Genomic DNA, 23870 nt, shown 5'->3' with positions numbered 1-23870 from the left:
CTGTCAGGGGTCCTGCTCTGATCAATGGGATGTATTAATACAGCACACGTGCACACTCTGACACACACACACACACAAACGGTCTTACTTCAACACATACACACAAACAACAATCTTATGCATGCACACAGGCACACATGCAATCATATTCAGACATATGTATCCACAGTAGAGTAACACACACACACAGACACACGCACACATGTATGCACGTGGTCTAACTTCACCAGTGATCCCACGGGCCACAGTGTAACATCTGGAAGAGCCAAGGGAGGGAGGAGAGGACAGAAGAGTAAAGGAGGAGAACGAGGGAGGTGGTAGGCAGGGAAACAAGGGAGGCAGGAGGATTTTAAATGTGGATGGAGGGAGAGAAGATCAGTTATAGACACAGGAGGAGAGGAGAGTGAGGGAAAGGAGGTGCAAATGGAGTAAGTGAAAAGATAGGTTACATTCGGCAGTAAAGGAAGGAAAATGGTGAGGGAAGAGAGCAGATGGAAGAAGAAGGTTAGGCAATTAAGGGTTTGGTGAAAGGAGATGTAAGTGGAGGAATTAGGAAAACCATTTAAGGAGGGAGAAAATGAGAGAACAGGCAGAACAAAACAAGGTAAAAAGTAAGAAAGGATAAAAGACTGAAGAGAGGCATGAAGTGAGGACAGGTGCACAAAACAAAGGTGGTAGTTTAGATGCCCACTGAAGACCTTGGTCAAGATTTGGTGAGAGTAAAACCATCTCCAATTCAGAGATGACATGGGAAATGCAGGAGAAAAAAAAGTTGGATGTTGTGAAGAAAAAATTGTAAAGAGGAAACAGCAAGAGGAAATAACGAAAGATGATACAGAAACAAGGGAGAAAATGTAAAGCATACTAAAAGAAATGTAACCATGATGTAATAAAGACAACTTGACAGGGTTGTGTGAGGTACTAACATGTCAGAAAGGTGTAAAGCGGGGAGAGTGAATGTGTGAGTGTGTGTGAGTGTGTGTGTGTGTGTGTGTGTGTGTGTGTGTGTGTAAGACTGTGTGTGCGGCAGGCAGCATGTAGGGATCTAGTGAGGCAGGCTGCCTGCGCTTCGTACCCTCATTCCGTCCGATTGCCATGACGACCCCATTAATCAGCCAAGCTGGCACAGAGCAGGGTTCCCAGCCCAGCCTGAGATCAATATACACACACACCAAATGGACACACACACACACACACACACACACACACACACACACACACACACACACACACACACACACACACACACACACACACACACACACACACACACACACACACACACACACACACACACACACACACACACACAACAATACATCCACAAACTAACAAATGATGGGCAAAAAAGAATGAATGAATGAGTTAATTTTAAGTTAACTTAATAAAGATAAAGAGTCATATACAGACAAAGTAGTCCTAATGTAACTGATCATAATCTCTCCTTAGGATGTCCTTTCCAGCCTCTTAAAGAGAATATATAAAGTTATATATTGTTTTACTCGTTGCCCATCTCAAATGAATTAGCCTTTGAGGTGTCTCACATTAAATAAAGTATTTTATTTGATGGTTTTCATCACAGAGTCCATACACAGAATCTATGTGAGCACCTCTTTAAAAGTTTGCTCAGAACCTTGTTTCTCATTTCCACTTTTTTTGTGTATTCCTAAACAACGGAGCGCATGTGGCGAAGGCACCTGCGTGACAAATGACCGCCACCAAAATAAGTCTATGCCATGTCAATGAGCCACACACACACACACACACACACACACACACACACACACACACACACACACACACACACACACACACACACACACACACACACACACACACACACACACACACATACACACACACACACAGCTCCATATCAATGAGAAGGTGAAAGGTCTCCATTTACATCTTGTATTAATTATGAGTGACAAGCCAAAGGTCACTGAGGGAGAAGAGGCCACTGGTATGGACAGAATATAGATCTACCTCTTCTCTCGCCTCCCTCTTTTCCCTATCTATCACTCTGTCTCACCCCCCCTGCTTGTTTTCTTCACTTATCTTTTCTCCCCACTCCATGCTCCATGCTCTCTTACCCCCTTCTTACCTTGGCTATTTCCATTTCCTTGTATAATTACTCTTTTGCTCTGTACTTCGCCTTTTCTTTTTAACTTCCTTCCTGTTTTTCCTTGATCTGTTCATCTCTGAGTCTCTATTAATCTCTTGATGTTTTTGTTTCTTCCCTTTTCTGTAGGTCTGTTTTCAGTGATAGGTGTGGGGTGGCGTGCAGAGGGGATGCTTGCTACTGTTGCAGAATATCCCATTGCAGCTTTGGTTGAATTAAGTCGGCTCACTGAGCTGCCAACATACATTTGTAAAAGATAACATACATTAACAGAAGGCACTTACAGTTAGTCTCTGTTTGTGAGTGTGAGGGGGCTAGCTTAGTGTTATTTCCTTTTTTAAAGAATCAGGCATGCCACAAACTTGTAGGAAGGACCCTGGAGAATAGCAGGCAATGGGCAGTGACTGGGTGTGTGTGTTTGTAAGTGTGTCTAAGTGTGTGTGCGCATGTTTTCAGGCCCCTCACTGGTAAACAGATGGCACCGGCACCACAGGTAGAGTCCAAATTTCTTCACATGCATCACAAATGACAATAGACACACACATACACAATCCCTCATACATATACTGTATACCATGTGGATATCCGCTATATACTATTTTTTTACATGCTTGGAAATTATACATGTCCATTAAAGGCTTGTTTTTGTTTGTGGTCATAAGTGTTTGCATGTGTGAGATATGTTATCATATAGAACATAGAGTCCTGCGGGTATGTGCAGCTCTGGCCAAATGACAACATTCATTAGGAGGATACTCACAGTTAAATGCATTCATTCTCCCATCATCCAGCGTTCACTGTGTGTGTGTGCTTTTCTGTGTAAGTGTGCATTTACCTCCACAGTGAGAGCAGTAACAGCAGTTGAGTTGAGCGTTGGGTCCTGTTGGTGCTTCTTGTAAACCAGTCTATAATGGGAAATGAGACCGTTGGGCTGCCCCGGTTCCCTCCATTTCAGATGGGCTGAGTATGCACCTGTCAAAGTGCACAGCATGTATGGAGTTTTACAGTGATTCAATACAGGAACATTTAAACACAACAGATTTTATGTGACTTGGTGAACTTACCAGTGGGCGTGACAGTGGGAGGGGCCATATGTTGTGGTTCGGCCTGCAGGGTTTGAGCTAAAGCCCATTGGCTCAGCACGGAGCCTTTGGAGTTGTAGGAGCGGACCCTGTACTGGAAGAAGCTGAAGGGGCGCAGGGCGGGGCTGGCATCGAAAAATTCAAGTGGCCCACTGGACCAGATAAAAACCAGCAGCTCCTCCTCTGTTCCTACTGGACGCCTTTGACAAAATAAAAAAAACTTGGATTAGCCATTCATCAAAATGTGGTCAATATGATTTTCAGAACGTTTTTGTTTATGCTAAATGAATATACTAAATGTTTGCTTACATTGGAAATTCCTATGCCCAAAATCAAGGAAAAAAGTACATGTTCAAGTTGTTGTAAGGTAGGTATGTTAGTATATCATACTATTCCTCAGTATACTAAAAATAATCTCACTTAGCTGGTGTGGAATTAGAAATAAAAATGGATCATCACGCCTTAAACACCATGTTTAAGTCCCTGGCTGATGCAAGCATCCTGACGTCTTGGTAAGACCCTTTGTCTGTGATTATGTAGTTTCAGGTGTGAGTGTGAGAGAGATTTTCCTATTTTATCCCAGTCCCTGTCTGCCTGAGTCTGATCATGCCAGGTGTGTCAGTGTGTGTGTGTGTGTGTGTGTGTGTGTGTGTGTGTGTGTGTGTGTGTGTGTGTGTGATGTGTGTGAACTTCTATGCTAATGTGTGTTTCCCGAGGACTTAAAGGGCTTAGTCTGGTCTGACCCTGCATACAGATCACACACTCTTTGGTCAACAAGCAGACCACGACCTTCAGCATGCATTAATACATACACACAGATGCAAACGCACACACACAAAGTAAGAATAGTCGTAGGCAGACATTTGCTTGAAGATATATCACTGTTGTGTTTATAAGCTAATTATATGTTTGCAGAGTATGTGCATTTCATTTGTGTGCTACTTCTAGTTCATTAGTGATAAAACTGAGTAAATAATGTGATCACATTGAGTGAAAGAAAATGAGGCAGACATGGTCATTGGTCCCAGTTTATTTCACATGCATATTTCTGTTTATGTTCAGTGTTTGTTTTTGGAGCTTACCTGTATATATGGTAAGATGTGATGACTCCATTGGGTTTTTGTGGGGGTAACCAATGGATCTCCAGGACACTGGCTCCAGCCGCCTGCACAGTGGGGGGCAGCAGACCTTCTGGGGCGGTCGCTAAGGTACGAATATACACACCCCCTCCAACTCCACACCCATCTACAAGGTGCAAAACATGAACAATTTGTCACAAAGCAGACATTTCTAGGCAAAAGAAAGTCAACTTATTTATTTTTCAATGATGAAATAAGTATATGATTACACTTTGTTTCAACTTTGAATAACATCACACAAGTCACAACAGCTCAAATAAAATCAGCGTTATCAAATACTCACCACTTTGACAGGCCTGCACTCTGATGTAGTAGGCGGTGAATGGCTGTAGACCTGTCACAGTGAGGTGTAGGTCGGGGCCAGCATGATGCATTAAAGCGTGGTCACTTCCTGGATTTAACAGGATGTTGTAGTTTACAGGCTGACTGCTGTAGAGCTGAGCTGTGGAAAAGGAGAAAGACATACAAGAAACAATTCAAACCCATGGTACCTGTGACAACTAAACACCGCTATGTGACAGAATTTACGTTTCAACTTGTTACCCAAGTATCGTTATTAGTGATACCTCTACCATTACCACTATGCTAACTGACAGTTGAACACGATCATTTGTTCTTCTTTTTAACACGTTAATAAGAGCATAATTCATTTAGGGAGACTGAATATTAAATAACAAACCATTTCTTAAAGAAACTTTTTCTCTGTGTTGCATACTTCCAAAAGTTATTTGAATTGGATGATAATCAACCTTTTAATGACAGAATTATGTTGTTCCTTGTTACAAAAATAGTAAACTTTAGTATAAAAAAAAAGGTGACAATTTTATTCATTTAAATATGGATAAATAGAAGTAGACATATTTGCTTTTAAAACAGACTCATCTTGCCTTCACAATCCTAGCATCTTGGGCACACTAGACAGAAACACACACATGTATACATACAGAAACACACACACACACACACACACACACACACACACACACACACACACACACACACACTTTGACTCTGTTAATATTCTCACTGGAGGTTTTTCCATAATTCAGTCCAACTGTATTGTGATGGGTTATTCAACATTCATGAACTCTGGATATCTCGAGAATGAACTGATTATCAGACAAATGAAAGACTTCAATTATTCACCCCCCAACTCACATATGCACACATGCATCTCCGCACACACACACACACACACACACACACACACACACACACACACACACACACACACACACACACACACACACACACACACACACACACACACACACACACACACACACACACACACACACACACACACACACACACACACACACACCTCTGACTTTCGAACATGAAGCTTTTTATATGAGCACACTTTGGCTGCATTAACACACTTTCACACCGTCCACACACATACACTTTGATATTTATATGTGAGCACACATGGGCTCAGGGGTCATAAGGCTGCTGCTTTGATCCGTTTGTTGCACAGACATAGATGATTAATCGTCAATGTGATATTCAATTTCTATTATTTACAACCAATCAGCTGCTTTGCCTTCTTCTATTTCACACACAAGATGCCCACAATTACTAAAGCACACATGCACACTTACACACACGCACATGGACAGGTTTGCAAAGACACATACACTTCAATGAAGGAATTGATCCTAGAGACAATCTCTCTTTAATATCCATACGTCAGTGCTTTGGCAGTCAATCTATGCACATGAAGACACAAACACATGTGCATGGATATACACACAGACAGACACACCGTCAGAGAGTCTGGTATACACACACACACACACACACACACACACACACACACACACACACACACACACACACACACACACACACACACACACACACACACACACACACACACACACACACACACACACACACACACACACAGTCGAAAACACTCCAGATTCTGGGCTCAGAGAGTTAACCAAGCGAGAGAACCCAGACGATATTTCCTCACCTTTAAAATCAACCCGTAATGACGATAGAATAGGCCTGCCTATGGAAATGTCTCCACAGTGATGTGCACACACACACACAAACACAACGTATAAAGACTCATACATAAACACAGACACAGACACAAAACACACATGCACACAACACAACAAAGTGAAGTGTCTTTGCTAGTTGGCCCTATAAGCAGTTTCTGAAATAGGAAATCAGCCTAATGAGAGAGTAATAGTCAATGATAGATGGGTTAGGGCAGACAATCACTGCCCCATAAGCATGAAACTCAGCCCTGAGTGTACGCTCATGTAATCCTGTGGGTGTGTGTGTGTATGTCAGGTCTTGAAAGGCCAGAAGGTGAATAAAAAAAATAACACAGTGCTTTGGTTTCAGTCGAACCCCTCGCTCTGTCTCCTCCAATGTGAGAAACCAGGGATTCACACGGAATAAAAACTTCTCTCTGCTCAGTTTAATATTGTGGATGTATTTTGTATTCCTTTGTAAAGCTAAATCCAATAAATATAAGAACCGTTGTTATATTGTTGGTTATTTTTATTTAGATGATTGGAAAAACACTCCATGTATAATAGTTTAAAAGTTATGGTTAGAATAATGTGAGAATCAATTAATTCAACACATTGCTGCCATGTGAATTCTTACAACACTGAATTGAGTCGGTCTAACTCTGTGATCACTTCAACACACCATTACCCACAATGCCACCGTTTGACATGGCACTTCTGAACAACAAAAATATTGCAAGCTGAATCTAAATTTGTGTATATATCTTACTCTTGACACAAACATAAACACGTTAGTTATCATTTTAAACACAGTGTCTAATGTTTGACGCCATTGTTTAAACTAAATGCATCCATCCATTCAGACAGCTACTCACCCGGAGAGGTCCAGGCCAGAGAGATGGAGTAAGGGCCCAAAACGGTCACATTGTGGGGAGGTTGGATCCCAGTGGGACAGGACACTGGTGTTTGTATAACATATTTGTCACTCACACCAGTCCCACCCCCTGTGCTGGCCTCCAGCTCATACACATACCTGAAGAGATGGAGGGGTAAAGAGGGAATGTGAAGAGTAGGGACACAGAGAAAAGAGGGAAGAAGAGAGAGAGAGAGAGAGAGAGAGAGAGAGAGAGAGAGAGAGAGAGAGAGAGAGAGAGAGAGAGAGAGAATATGCAAAGAGACAGTTAACACAACTTTACCCAAGCATACACCAAACATGTTCGGACCTGGGTCAGGATCATGAACAACAGAGCTGTATTAATATAGATGGCATAACAGTTACATGTGAGGATGTTTTTTTATATTGTTGTGTTACTTCTTCTCTGGTTTGTGAACTTACAAATACTCAGAATTGCTCTGTGTATTTTGATCTACAAAAATGTAGATCATATTAAGCTCAAACGCCCATTGTACTTTCAAGAAGGTCCTTCCTGCTAAGTAAACACAGTGGTTCCATCAACAGGGAATCTGTGGCTTTTTCTAAACACGTTTTAATTTACTTGAGAGTCTGATTTGGAGGAGTGTTGTCTCCAAGGGACTTTTTGGAATAGGGAAACAGGGTATGGATAAAAAACTGTATGTGATATGAATCTATTTCTTTATAAATCAGTCATATATAAGAGCAAAACTGAAAACATAAGTCGCCAGCCTTGCATGAGCACAGGGAGGAATGTAATCTGTCACTTGATACAGAGCGTGTGTCATCACAAACGTCTTTCTGCAAGGCAAAAATGGCAATTCTGCAACAAATAAAGGAGTGTATTAAGATCAACTCGGTTGTATAGTTTCTGTCAGAAATAGTTCATGACATTGCCCCTAAAAATCTATTAATTTATAGGCATCATTGTTATTATTTGAAAGATCGAAGCAACCAAAGGAAAGACTTAAAGGAATCACAGCCTCATGCACTGCCCCCATACATCTATCCAAAACCAATGACATAGTGTGCACATGTTTGTGTGTTCAAGCTCATGCACTGACCACACTTGAGGTCCATTTCTTTCTCTTTTTCCCTCCCCGTCATACACCTCTCTCTCTTACATCTGTCTCGCTGCCCCTCTCAGCCCACTCTCTGCCTCTGTCGCCCATGACATCATAAGATAGATTTCCCTTTTAAGAGCGTGTGGCTGGCTGGTGCTAAAGCCTACATTAGCTGTGTAAGTGGACCACCATTTAACATTAAAAGCCTTTAATTTGCTATAAACTCCGGCACACATGCATTAATAGGCGGTGCTGTTGGGTTATTGTTTCTGCGCAGAGGGTTTTCAACAGGAGGCCATTAGCACCAGTGCAGTGGGTTAGAACACAGTCAGGAAAAAGGTATTAAAACTACTCATATACACAAAGAGACACACAGAGCAAAACATTCATAAATACAACTCAATGAGACACACCAACTGTGGAGAGGAGAGATAGAAAAAGAGAGAAATCAGGAGAGGAAGAGAGCGAGTGTGATGGAGAGGAAGGACTGTATCATGGCATAGGGTTTCAGAGGGAGAATGAATTTAAACACCTCATCACTGGAAGATATTTACTTAAATGTAAACACCGCCTTGGGATATCAAAAGTCAAACGGTGTGCGTGTGTGGTAGGTAATCGTTGAATGGGACATTTGCATCTGTATGGCTGTGGTTGTGGCTGTGTGTGAGTGTGTGTGTGTGTGTCCTGCGGGGGCCAGCCAGAGGGAATAGGTTAATTCTCTCGTCATCTTAGACACTTCCTGGGCTGCCGAAGCAAAGTGACAGCTAATCAACATTGTCATAAATAATCAATGGCCACTTTGAGCAGTCTCATGCACAGACACATGCGCACACAGAAAGGCATGCGTGGGTACACACTCACACACGCGGGCAGAAACCCACACAAGACTGCCTGGATAATGGGGCCGGTGCTCCCTGTGTAATTCTTGGCGCAGGGCTAAATTGGGAAAAGAAGGGAAGGAGGAAGGGAATGAGGTAAGAGGGAAAGGAGGGAGGGGAGGCTGAGAGGAAAGAGAAGTGAATAGGAGGTGAGACAAGTGATGAGAAGCGAAGGGTCGGGACGGGAATGCCTTCTGGCAGACTATCTGGAATTAGGGAAAATTAAACGTCACACACACAGTCCTATCTTCTTTCTTCCTTCCTTTCTTTCTTTCTCTTCCACACATAGAGGAGATTGGAGTACTGCAGGGTGTTATCCCAATAATTCTATTTGGGGAAAGGAGAAATTGTCTCTGGAGAGAAAAGACCAAGGAGAGGGAAAAGGAGAGCAGGAGAGAGAGAAAGAGCTGGAGAGGGGGGTATCATTTTACACTCCTGTAATTAAAACAGAAAATCCATCTCAGAAAAAAGTCACGGATTAATAAAGGTTAAATGAAAATAAACAGATAAATAAAATCTCCGCTCCACTGCTGTCTGCAAGCAAAAGCCAAATCTGATTTGTGTTTTAATGTGTGTGAGTGTGTGCGGATGTTTGCGTCTGTCATTGGCATGTCAAATATTTGCTCATTAAATGGCACAAACAGACATATACAGAGTGCAGTCCTGAGAGAGACATGGAGGGGATAGGAGAGGAGATAGGAGGGCTTTTAAAACAGGGTGACCCCCATATAAACACGCATACACTCAAACAGGAAAATGTAGGAATTAGAGGCCTGATTAATTATGAAGCTACAAGTGAATTGTGGTCATGCATGTTTGACTACTACATATGTGCACACACACACATTTGCATTCATGTGTGTGTAGAGTGTGCGAGTGCATGCTCTCTACCTGCGGTTTGGCACGAGTCCAGTGTCGGTATAATTCTGGTCACGGTGGTCTCCGGTAAAAATAGTGTGACCGTCTCTCTTCAGTCTGTACTGGGAGATGTGTCCATTAGGTCGGGGGGGCTGATCCCAGTACAGCTCCACTGCAGATGTGTTTATTATAAGATGTCTGGGACTTGACCATACACCTGCGGAGCAAAGACGGAAAGAAGAGGGAGTGTTTTCCACTTTCACCTTATTTTGTTTCAAACAAACTAATCAGGGACAGAACTTTCCTTAAAAAAATACCGTACTAAAATCAAAGAGTCGACAGCTAATCTAACAGCTTGGTTCTGATTTGCTGTGGACAGGTTGAATCACTATTTTGTTAAGTGGTAACTTAAAAAAGATTGTGACATTTATTTGTATGAGAATGCAAATAATCACAGTAAGCACACAATATAACGAGGATGGAGAAGAAGGTAAACGTTTTCTCATGAGATTTTATAGAAACCAAAGGTGGAAAAAAACAGATTTTTTTGATGACAAATGTTCTAAAGAGTTTAACATTGAATTAATGTTTTCAGAATGTAATTGTACATTTAGTTCAGAAACAAAGGATGGCTTGGCAAGGTGCAGTAGACATAGGGGGTAAAAAATGCACCCTAAAAAGAAAAAATAGGAAACCTTGGAGGAAAGAAAAATGTGCAATTGATTTCAAGAGAAGGAGAAGCAAGTCATACAAAAGTGAGAAAGACGTTGAAAATATCAGGGGAAAGAGAGGCGGTAGGAAGGAAGAGAAGTGAAAGTGGACATGAACATGAAGAGAGAAAAATCATCCTAATGAAAGTTCATTAATTAACAAAAATCAGCATTTTATTTAAGCAACAAAACAAGGGTTGTTCCACTGTAGTCAGCAGAGGAAGAGGAGAAAGGTGAAGGAGACCGAGATATAGAGAGACCAAAGAAAGATGAGAGAGGGGGAGGATTTAAAAAAGGAGAGCAGTGGGAGGAGAAAAGAGAAGCAAGAGGAGCGGATAGGGAAAAGAGAAAGATGAAGTCAGTGAGGAAAAACATGGACTTAGGAACATGTTGTATAAGAAATTACAGTACGCCTGATATATTGCTTTATTTCAGTAAAATGGTTTAGAAAAAGATCTTTACGTTTTGACATCGTTCCATTTAAAGAAGCTTTTATATATTTGAAACAATTAAACATAATATTGCCACCATGACAATAACAGGAAAAGAATTATGATTATTGAGAAATGTTGTTATTTTTATTCAACATACTCTTTGTTACACAAATGCATGGTAGATTCTCACAGTCCTGGGTGACCAAATTATTTTCAGTTAGTTGTGATTAGATGAATTCCTAAGATTTATAAGAAAGGTTTTAATGTTTTTCAGGATGTCCAGGATTTTGATAATTGCATTATTGTGTGTGAGTGTGTGCGCGTGTACCAGCAGGGGAGGCTTGCAGGGTGCGTCCTGTGGAAGGTGAGCTGGCTCCACATCCCACAGCTGTGCAGGCCACCAGCACAAAACTGTAGTCTGTGTACGGCTGCAGACCTGTGGCACACAGAAATGTATATGTGATACAAATAAATCACAAAAGTTGAATCGTAAGCATATAAAGGATGGAAAATGGCATATATATTTTTACGTCCTGTTTAATTTTTATTCTGTACACAAAGAACAGATGATTTTCAAAACACAAGGTAGAAATACAGGGTTAAAAAGGGGAAGAGAGACAGATATTCAAATAAAGAACAATAAGGGGAATAAAGTAAAAAGCTTTCCCGGCCCGTATCACAAGCTCTTTTCCTGACCGTTTCCTCTCTCTATCCATTTCACTCTCCCTCCCTCTGTTCTTTCCACACTCTCTCAACGGATGGATCCATATCTGTCGGTGTTAAATTATGCATGCCATAACTCAATAATGAAACAACGTAAAGATGGGCAGCCGCGGAACTGACATGGGATAGGACCGGTCCAACGCTGTAATGTCATCAGCTTTTGATCTATGATAATTATGATACCTCGGTATGCGTTTAGGCTACAGCGTCCAGACATGAGTTATTTATAGGCGCCCGCTACACAGTCTAAAAGAAATCACATAGCGACTGAGTGGTCCTTTAACTGCAACCACAGGAAATCAGTTTTTGGCTTATATTAAACCATTCAAATACTGGAAGTTGCTAAAAGAAAACCCACATGTAGCTAAACAAAGTTATCCTTGAGTTAGAACCACTTTCTGGTGATTGAAAACCTTTGTCTCCTTTTGATATATTTTCTGCCAGGTGCTTGATATACGGAGGGTGGATGAGGATTAATGGATGAATGCAAATCCTTAATGTTGTCATGGGGGTTGACTGGATGTTTTATGGTCATTCACTTAGCTGACAGCATACAACAGCTTACAAATCAAATTGAAGGGAAAATGAAAGAGCGAAAAAATGACTTTATTTCAAAAGGATGAACGTGAAAACAGGCTGTGTGTTGAATCCTTTATTTCTGCCTACATTTTAAATATTCTGTGTGAAGTAATACACATTTTACAACATTAAGGATAAGATAAATACTTATATTATAGGGAACCTTTTTTCATACTTACAAACTGCTTTCATTTTTAGCCCAATACATTCAAACTAAACATTAATCATAATTAGCAGACTGAAAAAAATGTATTATAAACCATAGATTTTATTTTAGCAATGAAATGTATTTTATTTGATGGCTCTCTTTCTGTATGTTTAATATCGCAGGGCAAACAGACAGTACAGGACTCTTTGGGTTGCAGATTTGAAACACGTGTGTATGTTACTGATATTAAAATGAATGATCAAATCTATACTTTAGGGAAAAATACCATATTAATACTCTGTGTTAATTGATATACTTATATTATAAATGAGTCAATAATCTAAATTAAGTGTTTCCAATTGTGTCTATTTGGAGGCTGAGAGACGGAAAGGGACACCCTACTGTGTGTCTCAGCTGCTTTAAGCATGTTGCTACCCGTGACTACATACAACAGAAAACAAGTGCACCAACACACACACACACACACACACACACACACACACACACACACACACACACACACACACACACACACACACACACACACACACACACACACACACACACACACACACACACACACACACACACACACACACACACACACACACAGTCTAATGCACAGTGGAGAGCTTTACCTCGGTTTCCTCTCGTCTCTTTCTACTGCTTAGCCTGCTTAACATGCCTCACAGCCTGCCACGCTTAACCCAACCTCTGATCAATGTGTGTGTATCTGTGTGTCTGTGTGTGTGCAAATGTTCTCACTATGTTGCCCTGTGTTTGGGTTAAATAAAGGGAATCTGCCAGCCATACAAAAGTACTAAGGGTTGAAGCGTAAGGCTCTGTTACACTATTTAACTGTGCAACTAAGCGTGTGTATATGCATGTGTGCACTCCAGCATAGTAAATGATATCTACACTGAAAGTGATGTCATTTGTTGCAACGCTGAATAAAGCAGTAACCCTTCACTTCATGCTCCTACATACAGACAGAGTGTCTCTACAGGAGTCAGAACGGAGCCGGAAATAGAAGGATAAATGTATCATATTTCAGAATCAACCAAGACCACAAGTGGACATCTTCATTGGGCAATGAAGGCGTGTGATCATGGCTCCAATGTTATGAGTATAAGAAACTTTTGTTAAATGTTTTTTGGTGCATAAACATTGCATTCAAAATTCTTAAATGTTTCCAGTGCTTGTTAATTATGGAATAAAAGAAAACAGGGTAACAGGCCTGGAAAGGAAAACAGTCAGAATCGTTAAGAACTACAAAGCCAAAAACTGTGAAAAGCCAAACATCACCTGATTCTCCAACCATTTTGTCTGTTACTATTTCAAATTTAAAACAAAACAAACACACTGCTCATTCAACACAAGTGCTAGACAAACACACACACAACCCTAACCCTAACCCTAACCCACACACACACACACACACACACACACACACACACACACACACACACACACACACACACACACACACACACACCTTTGACATCTCCTGGTTGGTTTCAAATAACCTTTAAAACTGAAGCCTGAAGAGGGCAGTATTGGTCTGCTGAAGAAACGACTGCGCGTCTACCATGATTTGTGTGTGTGTGTGTGTGTGTGTGTGTGTGTGTGTGTGTGTGTGTGTGTCTGTATGTGCGCATACCACTGCATACATATGTGTGCTTATGAGTTTGATTATGGAAAGACAGAGGCAGCTTCAATCATTTTAACAGTGATCACCGGGAAGTGAAAAACGGGTGGAGGGCGTTTTGATGTGATCAGCCAGCGGCTCACTAACACAGAGTGAGACAAGGCTGTCACTGTCATCATGAGAGCTGGACACTACCGAGACCAGCGTGTGTGTGTGTTTGTGCAAGACACAGAGAGAAACAGAAAGAGACTTTGGCAGTAAGACAGAGTAAAGAGTTGAAGCTTAGATTCAAGTTAAAAGTCAAAGAGAGGCTGTCCATGTGAGAATGAGAACCAACAACAGAAAGGAAGGATTGTGTATTTGTGTGTGTGTGTGTGTGTGTGTGTGTGTGTGTGTGTGTGTGTGTGTGTGTGTGTGTGTGTGTGTGTGTGTGTGTGTGTTTCAGTAAAAAATAACTGATTTATAACGGCATTTTATTGACAGGTTGCCATTCCCTGTTTGCATTAGAGAATATGATAGGATGATGGGAACAGGCCGCAATACCAAGCTGGTTACCTGATACACCACATAAACAGACAGAGAGAGTTAAGAATATAAAGGGAGAGAGAGATGGTACAATGAAAGAGAAGATTGTCCGAAGGTGGAAAAGCCAGAGAGGAGAATAAGAGGAGATTGAAATTACAGGACAGCTGAGAAAGAGAAAGAAGAGAAAGATGCTGAAATGGAAAGAAAGGAAACCCAAGACTGGTAGAACGAAGAGTAAGATAAGTGAGTGAGTAGAGAGACAGAGGAAGAAAATAAAGTAATAATAATGTTTGCCTAAGAAACAGAAAAAATAGATGAGGCATCGAAAACACGCCAGAAAACTAAAGAGAAAAAAACCAGAGAGAGAGTGAGGGAGAGGAGAGCTTTGATAACACCTCTCCTAAATAATTAAGAGTTTGACTTCCTGTCTGTGGCTCCCTAATGCAGAGAGCGTCTGGGATGGAACAATGAGATCAGGTTCACACACACACACACACACACACACACACACACACACACACACACACACACACACACACACACACACACACACACACACACACACACACACACACACACACACACACACACACACACACACACACACACACACACACACACACACACACACACACACACACACACACACACACACACAGATCTTTTAAGCAAGCAAACCAATATGAGCAGGTACAACTTATTGTGCAATACTTGCCACAAGTCTGCATTCACACGCAAACGTGCACATGCGCTAATGCAAACATAGACTGTACTTGGTCCTAGACATACACTAATTTCACCTTGGATGACATGGCCAGGAATTTAGGATGGATAAAGGTCTAAATGTATCAACTTGGAAATAATCTCAACATACATGTTTTAAATTGTTTTGCAAAGTTTTGAGACAAATTTTGACAATTATAGCTCTTACTTTGCTTGCTTACTGGTGTATTGATATTTTTGATGTCAGAGAAACTGCAGAATCTACAAAAGATCTTTAAAAAAAGGTAGTAATTCCTGATCATATCCCTCCCTTTCTCAACCAATAGAGATTCATTTAAAATAATTTAGCTTCAGGTTAAAATGTTGTTCTAATTTTGCATGAAGTTCAAAGTCACTCATCTCAGGATAGCATCTATATCAGAGATACATTTTCTTTACATTTCTAACTGTGCTATAAAGTTCAAACTTCAGTCTTTTAAACTTAATTTTTTTATGTTTTAGCTCAGATTTTTGAAGCAGAAATCATAAAATTACAGTGCATGTTGTTAACTGGTTACCTGAAAGACTCATTTCACATGCTGTAGGGTTGACACTTCTCAGAATAAACAGATTAAAGGTTGTTTTATAAAGAGTTTTTGTGTATCTCCAACTTTTCTTACGTCTACATGCCTGTACCTATAGCACAGACCAATCCGAGCATGGACTACGGGGAAAGGCATTAATAAATAAAAGAACATACTCTATTCCCTGCTGTTCTGAATTAATAATGAGCCTACAAAAGACCAATTAAACACATGATTAATGCCATAATCTATATAATTGCAGGCAATAATTCATCGTGAGCTAATGATAGCAATACTTAATATCGATTCACATGGGGTATCTCTGTACAGTAGTGCTTAATTCTTTCTATGAAGTGTCACTTTTCCGAACTGCTAAAAGTGCTATTAATAGTCCATTTCTTGCTTTTCCGAAGGCAAATCATTGATAAAAGGGATATAGTAGAAAACACAACATTGTTTTATCATTTTAGATTCAGTCATCGTTTTGACGGCTGCTTAATTTAGGAATTCTTCTTCTGTAAAACTTTTTGGGTCAAAAGCAAAGCACAAATAAAAGGTGAAATCTTGAGTTTTTTTATACAAGTACTTTTATGACTTTAATGTATACTGCACTCTATTCATATATATTTAATAAAAGGCAACAGGTACTCAGTTAAAATAACTATTGCTCTTTCAGAATTTCAGATAACACTTGGTATTACACACAGTTTTATTATGATTATTACAAAAGTGAATCTACAACTACTTTTCTTAATAAATGACTCCAGAAAATACTCCATCAGACATTTATTAGATCCAATAAGTTACAACACTGCAGGAGTGATTCAATCCAACATTGACATTTTTGTAGCTAAAAAAAGCACGTTTCTCCAGTTTCTGCGGTGAATGACTGAGCTCTCTGAGCGGCTGTCTCTGACAGCGGTGAGAACCGTCGCAGAGATGCAGAGGATGAATTATGGCGTATTAAACATTAAGGACGAAGGAGTAGCGCAGCAATTATTTCTGTTCATATTTCACCGAAAACACTTAGTTACATCCATCCATCTTTACATCTGTCCTACTCCTTCTTCCTTTTCTCCTTCACTCCGTTTCAAAAAGTGTCATCCTGTGAACCTTTCACTCCCTGCCTCCCCCCTCTATCTCCCTGGTTTACTTTTTACTGGACCGTGGGCTAAATCAGCTATCATAGCAACAGCAGTTTCTAAACATAGAAACTGTATGAAGAGGTGCACTTCAGTGTGTGTCTACATGGGGATCAGTGTGTCAAAGTCCCAAATAAGACAAATTAAAAAGACAATTTAAAAACACAAAATCAATGATTTAGAAATGTTAATTGAATAATGTTTGTATGTAGATTTATTCAATTGAATGAAGAGTGCTATATAAAATGAGGTTCAAGAATAGAATGAAACACAAAGGCTATGTTCTCTATGTTTTTTTTTACAGCTAACAAACGTAGTTGGGCTTTTTTGAATGAATCTGTAGAGGTCATTAAAGTTTAACCCACTCCTGATCCTTTGTGATTGTAAAACGTTGTGATTTAATATGTCTGCTGTCGAAAAATAGGCCAGCAATAAATGACATACAGAAATCTATTTTTTAAAGCATAAATGTGTTGTTACAAAGACAGCTGCAATGTTGAGAAACAAGAGCGGGGAAGAGAGGGAGAGAGAAAGATAAAGGGTGAGAGAGAAAGATAAAGGGTGAGCGAGAGAGTCCCCCAGTAGTGGTTTTGGCTGAATACACAGGGTTTTCCAGTGTCTCACTGGGGGACAGGGGAATTTCACACATACATGCTGGTTGCTTACACTGGCACATGGGGCTGGTACAGTATTACAGCATATTACCATCTCTAGTTGGCATTGTTTGCTTTGCCTCATGCCTACACATACAAACACATGCTTGTGCGCACACAACTCCTGACCATACAAGCCAACCACAGGCACCATGGGAATAGTCTATTGGCTACTGGCAAAGCCGAGGCCTGGTATGAGTCCAAGACGGAGCAGAGAGCAGAGCTGTGAAGGGAACGTGTCAATGAAATTCAGCATCAAAGGATGTCATCACTAAATTATGTTTTTAAACACTTGCATAGTTTTTATTGAAGTAAATAACTATTCAAACTCCAGAACAAGGTAAGTATTTTAATTTCTGATTGTAGTTGTTTGGCATTTAATGTTAAGTGTCTCTATAATGTTCAGTTTTATACAGACAACAAACATTTGGATTGCAATGCTTTATGTAGGTGTTTGTGTCTGCATGTCTTGAGTGTGTGTGTGTGTGTGTGTGTGTGTGTGTGTGTGTGTGTGTGTGTGTGTGTGTGTGTGTGTGTGTCTCTCTCTCTCGTGAATGATGGCACAGGGCCAGAAACACAGCTCCTCCTCAGGGTAGATAAAACAAAACCCACAAATCATGCAGTCCTGACACCACCATGTTTGTGTACAGTTGTACAATATCGAGACACGGTTCTGTTTGTCTGTTTGTGTGCTGGGTATGTCTTTTTTTTGAGTGTTTTGTTAGAGCACTGGGTCCAAAACAGCTTTTGCTGTGCTGTTTTGTACTAATATTTGAGTTTTTCGAAGAGCTTCAAGGCATGTGAGCCCAAGCTTTGGTTCGACTAAGTTGTTAGAGTGCGCCTCTGTATTTCTTTTTGTTCAAGTAAGTGTATTTGTGCCTGTGTTAAGGAGCTGGGCCAGAGAGAGCAGGTGTAGATTTAATAATTAGATGCCTTCCAGAATGAGGCATTGATAAATAAATGCATGTCAAAGGAAAAAAAGAAGAAAGAGAGTAATGGACAGATAAGCAGAAACAAAGACAAAGAGGAAGTAGAGAAGAGACAGGACAAAGGGCAACCGAGTCAAGACAGAGAGAGAGAGTCGGATGAGCGCCTGAGATGTGAAGGAAAAGCGAGGCATTTGATAACCTGAAAATCTTACCAAACTCAGTATAATTGCTGGGCCCAGTGATGTGTGTAAATATGGTTCCAACATCAGTCTGGTTCAGGTGGTAGCGCTGTATTTTTCCATTGGGACGAGTCGTTTCAGACCAGCTTACATGGAGGGAGGAAGGGCTTAAAGCTGTTACCACAGGAGGCTGCACCCCCTCTGGGACTCCCTGGATTGTCACTGCCACCACCTCAACACACACATGGACATACACACAAACAGAAGAAGACACACACACACACACACACACACACACACACACACACACACACACACACACACACACACACACACACACACACACACACACACACACACACACACACACACACACACACACACACAGTATAAAATATACCACATTTCTGATATTTTACAGAATGTAAAAGGTGTGAATAACAGATGGATTTCTGTGAGAACCATTTATGAATGCAATTAACATGATCACAACCCAATAAAAACTGCATCCAAACCCATGACTTCTCTTTCTGAGGTAATAAAAACCTTGCTGACGACAGAGAAAGACATTTGCTTTTTTTTTTATATATTCCCCCAAATTGGTGTTTTTACCAACTGCCAAATATGACAAAAAAAAGGAAAGCAAATGAAACTCCAGAATAAAAACAACAACAAAAAAGACAGGAAGAGCATACTTGTATACTGGCAATGGAAACAGAGAATTCTTTAGAATATTATAAGCAGCTAGTCCTTCATTTAAGCAGCCTTCATATACTGTATACTGTATGCTAATGTTGGCTTAAAGTCTATTAGAGTTTGTTCTGCTTATCATTCTAATGGAAAAATGGACACTGGCCTCAGTTGAACTACACCATCGCTTTTAACATTTCCGCATGACAAGTAATCCAGCTGAAAGTTGCTTTGAATGCAAAAAAACCCACTGCTTTTTAGTACAGTGCAGTGAGTGACCATCCTTTTGTAAATTCCCCGTGTAGTATCTGCGGGCCTCGGTGGACGCTGTGTGAATGTGGAGGCAACAGAATCACAGGGCAATCTGCTGCTAATGGCAACAGGGATATCCTGCCTTAATAGACTGTCACTAGCACTTCCCCCACCTGTCCCACACAGTGCTATGCAATTAGAAGACTGCTACTACAACTAAGGAGACACACATGTGCACCTACACACACAATAATACACACACACACAGGTGCATGCAGGTATACATACGCAAGCACAAAGAGGTAAAAGAGAAAAGAAGATGCATGGAAAGTGTAGTATCAGTTAGTGAGTGCTTTAGTTTTATGTTAACTCAGTCTCTCAAGACTTTGCTCTGAAGTAAAGCATAAAAAAGCACCTTAAATGCAGTTCAGTTGGCTTGGTGAGACATTATATTCAAATGTAGGAGCTAAAGACACACAAGCACTTGGTAATATAGGTTCTTTAAGTGTGAACTGAAAGTGGTACAACCTATCTCCATTTAAACCTGCTTAAAATTACATATTTGTGCATCCTAGTTAGGTAATTTATAGGGTAGATAAAAAATGTGATTTTTAATATGACATAGAATCATTACCAACTCCAAAATACAATTTAGATGCTTAAGTTCTTCTCACATGTGAAAAGAAAAAAGCTCACTAGGAAAATCTTCCTCCAACCTGCACAAGTATGCAAAGGAATGGAAACTTGGGGGTACAGAATAAAATGAGATTGTGAAAGACAAAGAAAAGAGGGAAAGGGGACAACGGATGATAGTTGTTGTAAAACGGAAACTGCAGTTTGACAGTAGAGACGATGAGAGTGGTTAAGAGAGGAAAGAGACAACAGTTGTGAGAAACTGAAGCGTGTGGCGTCAGGATCAGCGGATGACAGGAGACAAATAGCAGAGAGAACAGGACAAAAGGATTCGAAGACAGAGGAGGACCAATCGCTCTTCCTCCCGCTCTAAGTGACCAACCGTATTAGATCAGCACCTTCTGTTGTCACAGCAGGTGTGTGTTTGTGTGTGCTTGTGTTTGTTTGTGTGCGCCGGTGTGTGTGTGGATATGTGAGGTGGCTGATGCCAGGTAATTGCAGTGGTGTATTAGGTTAGCCCAAGTTATCCCATAATTGGGACTGTTTGGCCAATTTTCAGTGGTGTACAAACTAATCCAACTCACTCCCTTTCGCCCCCACTGCTGGGAGTGTGTGAGCTTGTTTGTGCGAAACAAATGTATGTGTGTGTGAGAGAAGGAGGTAGGCAGAGAGAGCATGAAAGACAGAGATTGATTTTGTGGTGTTACCGCTTATGGCTTTAGGTTATCAGCTAAAGTGTCCAGCCAGGAAGCCTCAGGAGCCTGCTTCTGTAGAGATGTGTTTTGCTATTAGAAGTCAAGTTGATGCAGTATTCGAATCATGATATTGGCTTCATTCTGTTAGATGTTTCAACATGTGCACAGTTCAGGTGTGTATACTACCACCAACACCTCCTGAATGCAACTTTTGAAAGCACATGAAGCCGTTAACATAAGGCCGTTGTTCCACATTTAACTGCCAAGTCTTTCTGCTCTTATGTTGGATCTTGCTTGTATTCGGAACAGATCAACCAGACCACGTGCCGCATTGTCGTGGGTCACACTGAGTTAGGTGCCAGTTGGCGAATCTGAACTGTTTATTAATCGTAGGTCTTGTGTGTTCTTCCCTGTAAACAGGAGTTTTTCTCCCAAGCGGAGTCGGAGGAAAAAGAGGAGGAACACCATTGCTGGAGCAGAGCTGAGCCTTGCTGACTTAAAAGCATTGAGGTCTAACACCACTGTGCGATCTAAACTTGAGAGCAGATACAGTATAACAATGACAATATGAAAAAGGGACACCTTTCGAAGAACATAGCTGCAATACCAAATGGTGAATGGACCGCGCTTTATAATGGTAAACTTATATAGAGATTTATCGCAGCAAGTGTCAATCTGGACAGTCTTTCTTTTCAAAACCTCATCTTTTGAAACGTAACGATGGCCAAAGTCAATGTCAGAGATTAACAGTGTCAATCTATCGGCTTCAAATACATCTTTTATCTTTTTCTTCAGAAAATAAACCATTCTTCTTTTTCTCTTAATTTCTCCCACCATCCACCACTCCTCCCTTTATCACTGTCCTACATCCATCCTTTCCTATTTCATCCATGTCATAATTCTCTCCAGCATCCATTTATTGTTTACATTAAAACATCCATCATGTATTTATGTATCAAACCTTCACAACCAGTTCAACAAACTCCACGTCCATCCCACCCTCTCCGGTCCATCCACCTCTCCAGTGACACAGGTGCAGGCTGCGTCTTTATATAAGAATGTGATCATCAAAATAATGAGATGTTAAATTAGCTTTAAAAAAAAAAAGCCAGAAAGACAGTTTTCAACGTGAGCTTTCATCACCCCCTAAGCCGGAGAAATTAATTGTTGTGGTGATATCAGCTCTGCTACAGCCAGAGAGATAGCAGGGGGAGTTCTGTGTGAAGCTATTATGGATGCTATCACAAACATCAGGAAGGCTCAGCAAATCCAGAGCCCTGCATACAGGGGGAGAGCGGAAACCAGGCTAAATAAAAACTTGTACCGACATGGAACAACATCTCACACTGTATATTCTTACCAATAAAGGTCAGAGACAGGTTTAAAATGTGTAAAATATCCCTTGCAAAACAACTGAGCACATGAACTAGAGTTGGATAAAATGGCATTTAGCTTAAAGGCCACTGTCCAAACAATGGATGGTATGAGCGTCCAACTGCAGAAGAAAATGCTGCAGGGTTTCTGATGTAAGTAACAACATGAAGCATGGGTTGCATGTCCAGGCTGCGACCGAACAAAACATGAACAGCATACTTTGCACACTTGTATGCAGACAGGTTGAAGGTAGTTCACATGTTTAGGAGAATCAAGATATAAAATCAGCTCCGGGACACTTTGACTAATATGGTACATTTATTGATCAGCTTCAGTTTGTCTTTACCTAAAACCGCCTCTAACTGACGGCTACATTGATTCACAATTAATGATATATACATATTTTATCTCAAAGCAATGTTCTCTCTGAGTTCTACATCTCTTTCACACACACACAGGTTTTTTAAACACCTTTCTATTTCTTTAATTGTTCAGCCTAAATTAAAGAAATGAACTGGAGTACAGAGTAAAGTGGTGCTTAGTTCAGTGAAGCTCAGTCCATCTTTAGAGAAGCCATTAGATAATCATACAGGGGAATAATGTCTTTATGAAATGGGGTGCTACAACGGAGTAAGGTTTTGGAAGGTGTGAGCGTGTGTGTGCTGGTGTGTGAAAAAGAGAGAGAGAGCTTAACATTAGGGCCGATCAACTAGCAGAAATAGAAATCAACAGAACAGTCATTAGCTTTCCGATTGTAGCTTCAAATGGTCATTTAGTATATATCTATATATAAACACATATTTACAGCCCCGTAAAATATAAAGACACCACTGCAGCATTATCAGTCTCTCTAGTTTACTGTTTATAGGTATGGCTTTCAGTGAAATTATTTTAAACATTTGTTATTGTATTCTATAAACTACTGACATTTGCTTGTGTTGGAATTCAACAGACACTTGAATGGCTGCCATTCATGTAGAGATTTTCCCGGAGCCGTATATCTAACACAGCAGAACAGTAATAGCAACAGAGGTCTTACCTGTGTACTGTCAGTACAACCGGCCCGATTACAGACCCTCAGCTGGTAGCTGAACTCCTGGAATGGCTTGATCCCGCCCACATCAGTGAAACTAGTTTCATCACCACGGTAACGCTCCTGTCCATCCCGCAGTATAACATAGTGGGTGATGTCACCTGGTAAAATGGAAAAGGTGCTTTTT

General features: G+C 40.6%; 1 protein-coding gene across 1 annotated transcript in view; it reads right to left on the bottom strand.

Annotated features, from left to right (window-relative positions):
• ush2a (Usher syndrome 2A (autosomal recessive, mild)) overlaps window positions 1-23870 on the bottom strand; it is a 181106-nt gene that overhangs the window by 24994 nt on the left and 132242 nt on the right. The window contains 9 exon segments of the mRNA XM_063880598.1: window positions 2958-3094; window positions 3187-3404; window positions 4287-4449; window positions 4627-4785; window positions 7213-7370; window positions 10084-10267; window positions 11523-11630; window positions 19040-19238; window positions 23690-23844. Coding sequence (XP_063736668.1) covers window positions 2958-3094; window positions 3187-3404; window positions 4287-4449; window positions 4627-4785; window positions 7213-7370; window positions 10084-10267; window positions 11523-11630; window positions 19040-19238; window positions 23690-23844 — 1481 coding nt within the window.

Source organism: Eleginops maclovinus, chromosome 4 (genome assembly GCF_036324505.1).
Source record: "Eleginops maclovinus isolate JMC-PN-2008 ecotype Puerto Natales chromosome 4, JC_Emac_rtc_rv5, whole genome shotgun sequence".
Taxonomy (NCBI): Eukaryota; Metazoa; Chordata; class Actinopteri; order Perciformes; family Eleginopidae; genus Eleginops; species Eleginops maclovinus.
Note: the sequence above shows the minus strand (reverse complement) of the source record. Positions and strands in the feature narration are given on the sequence as shown.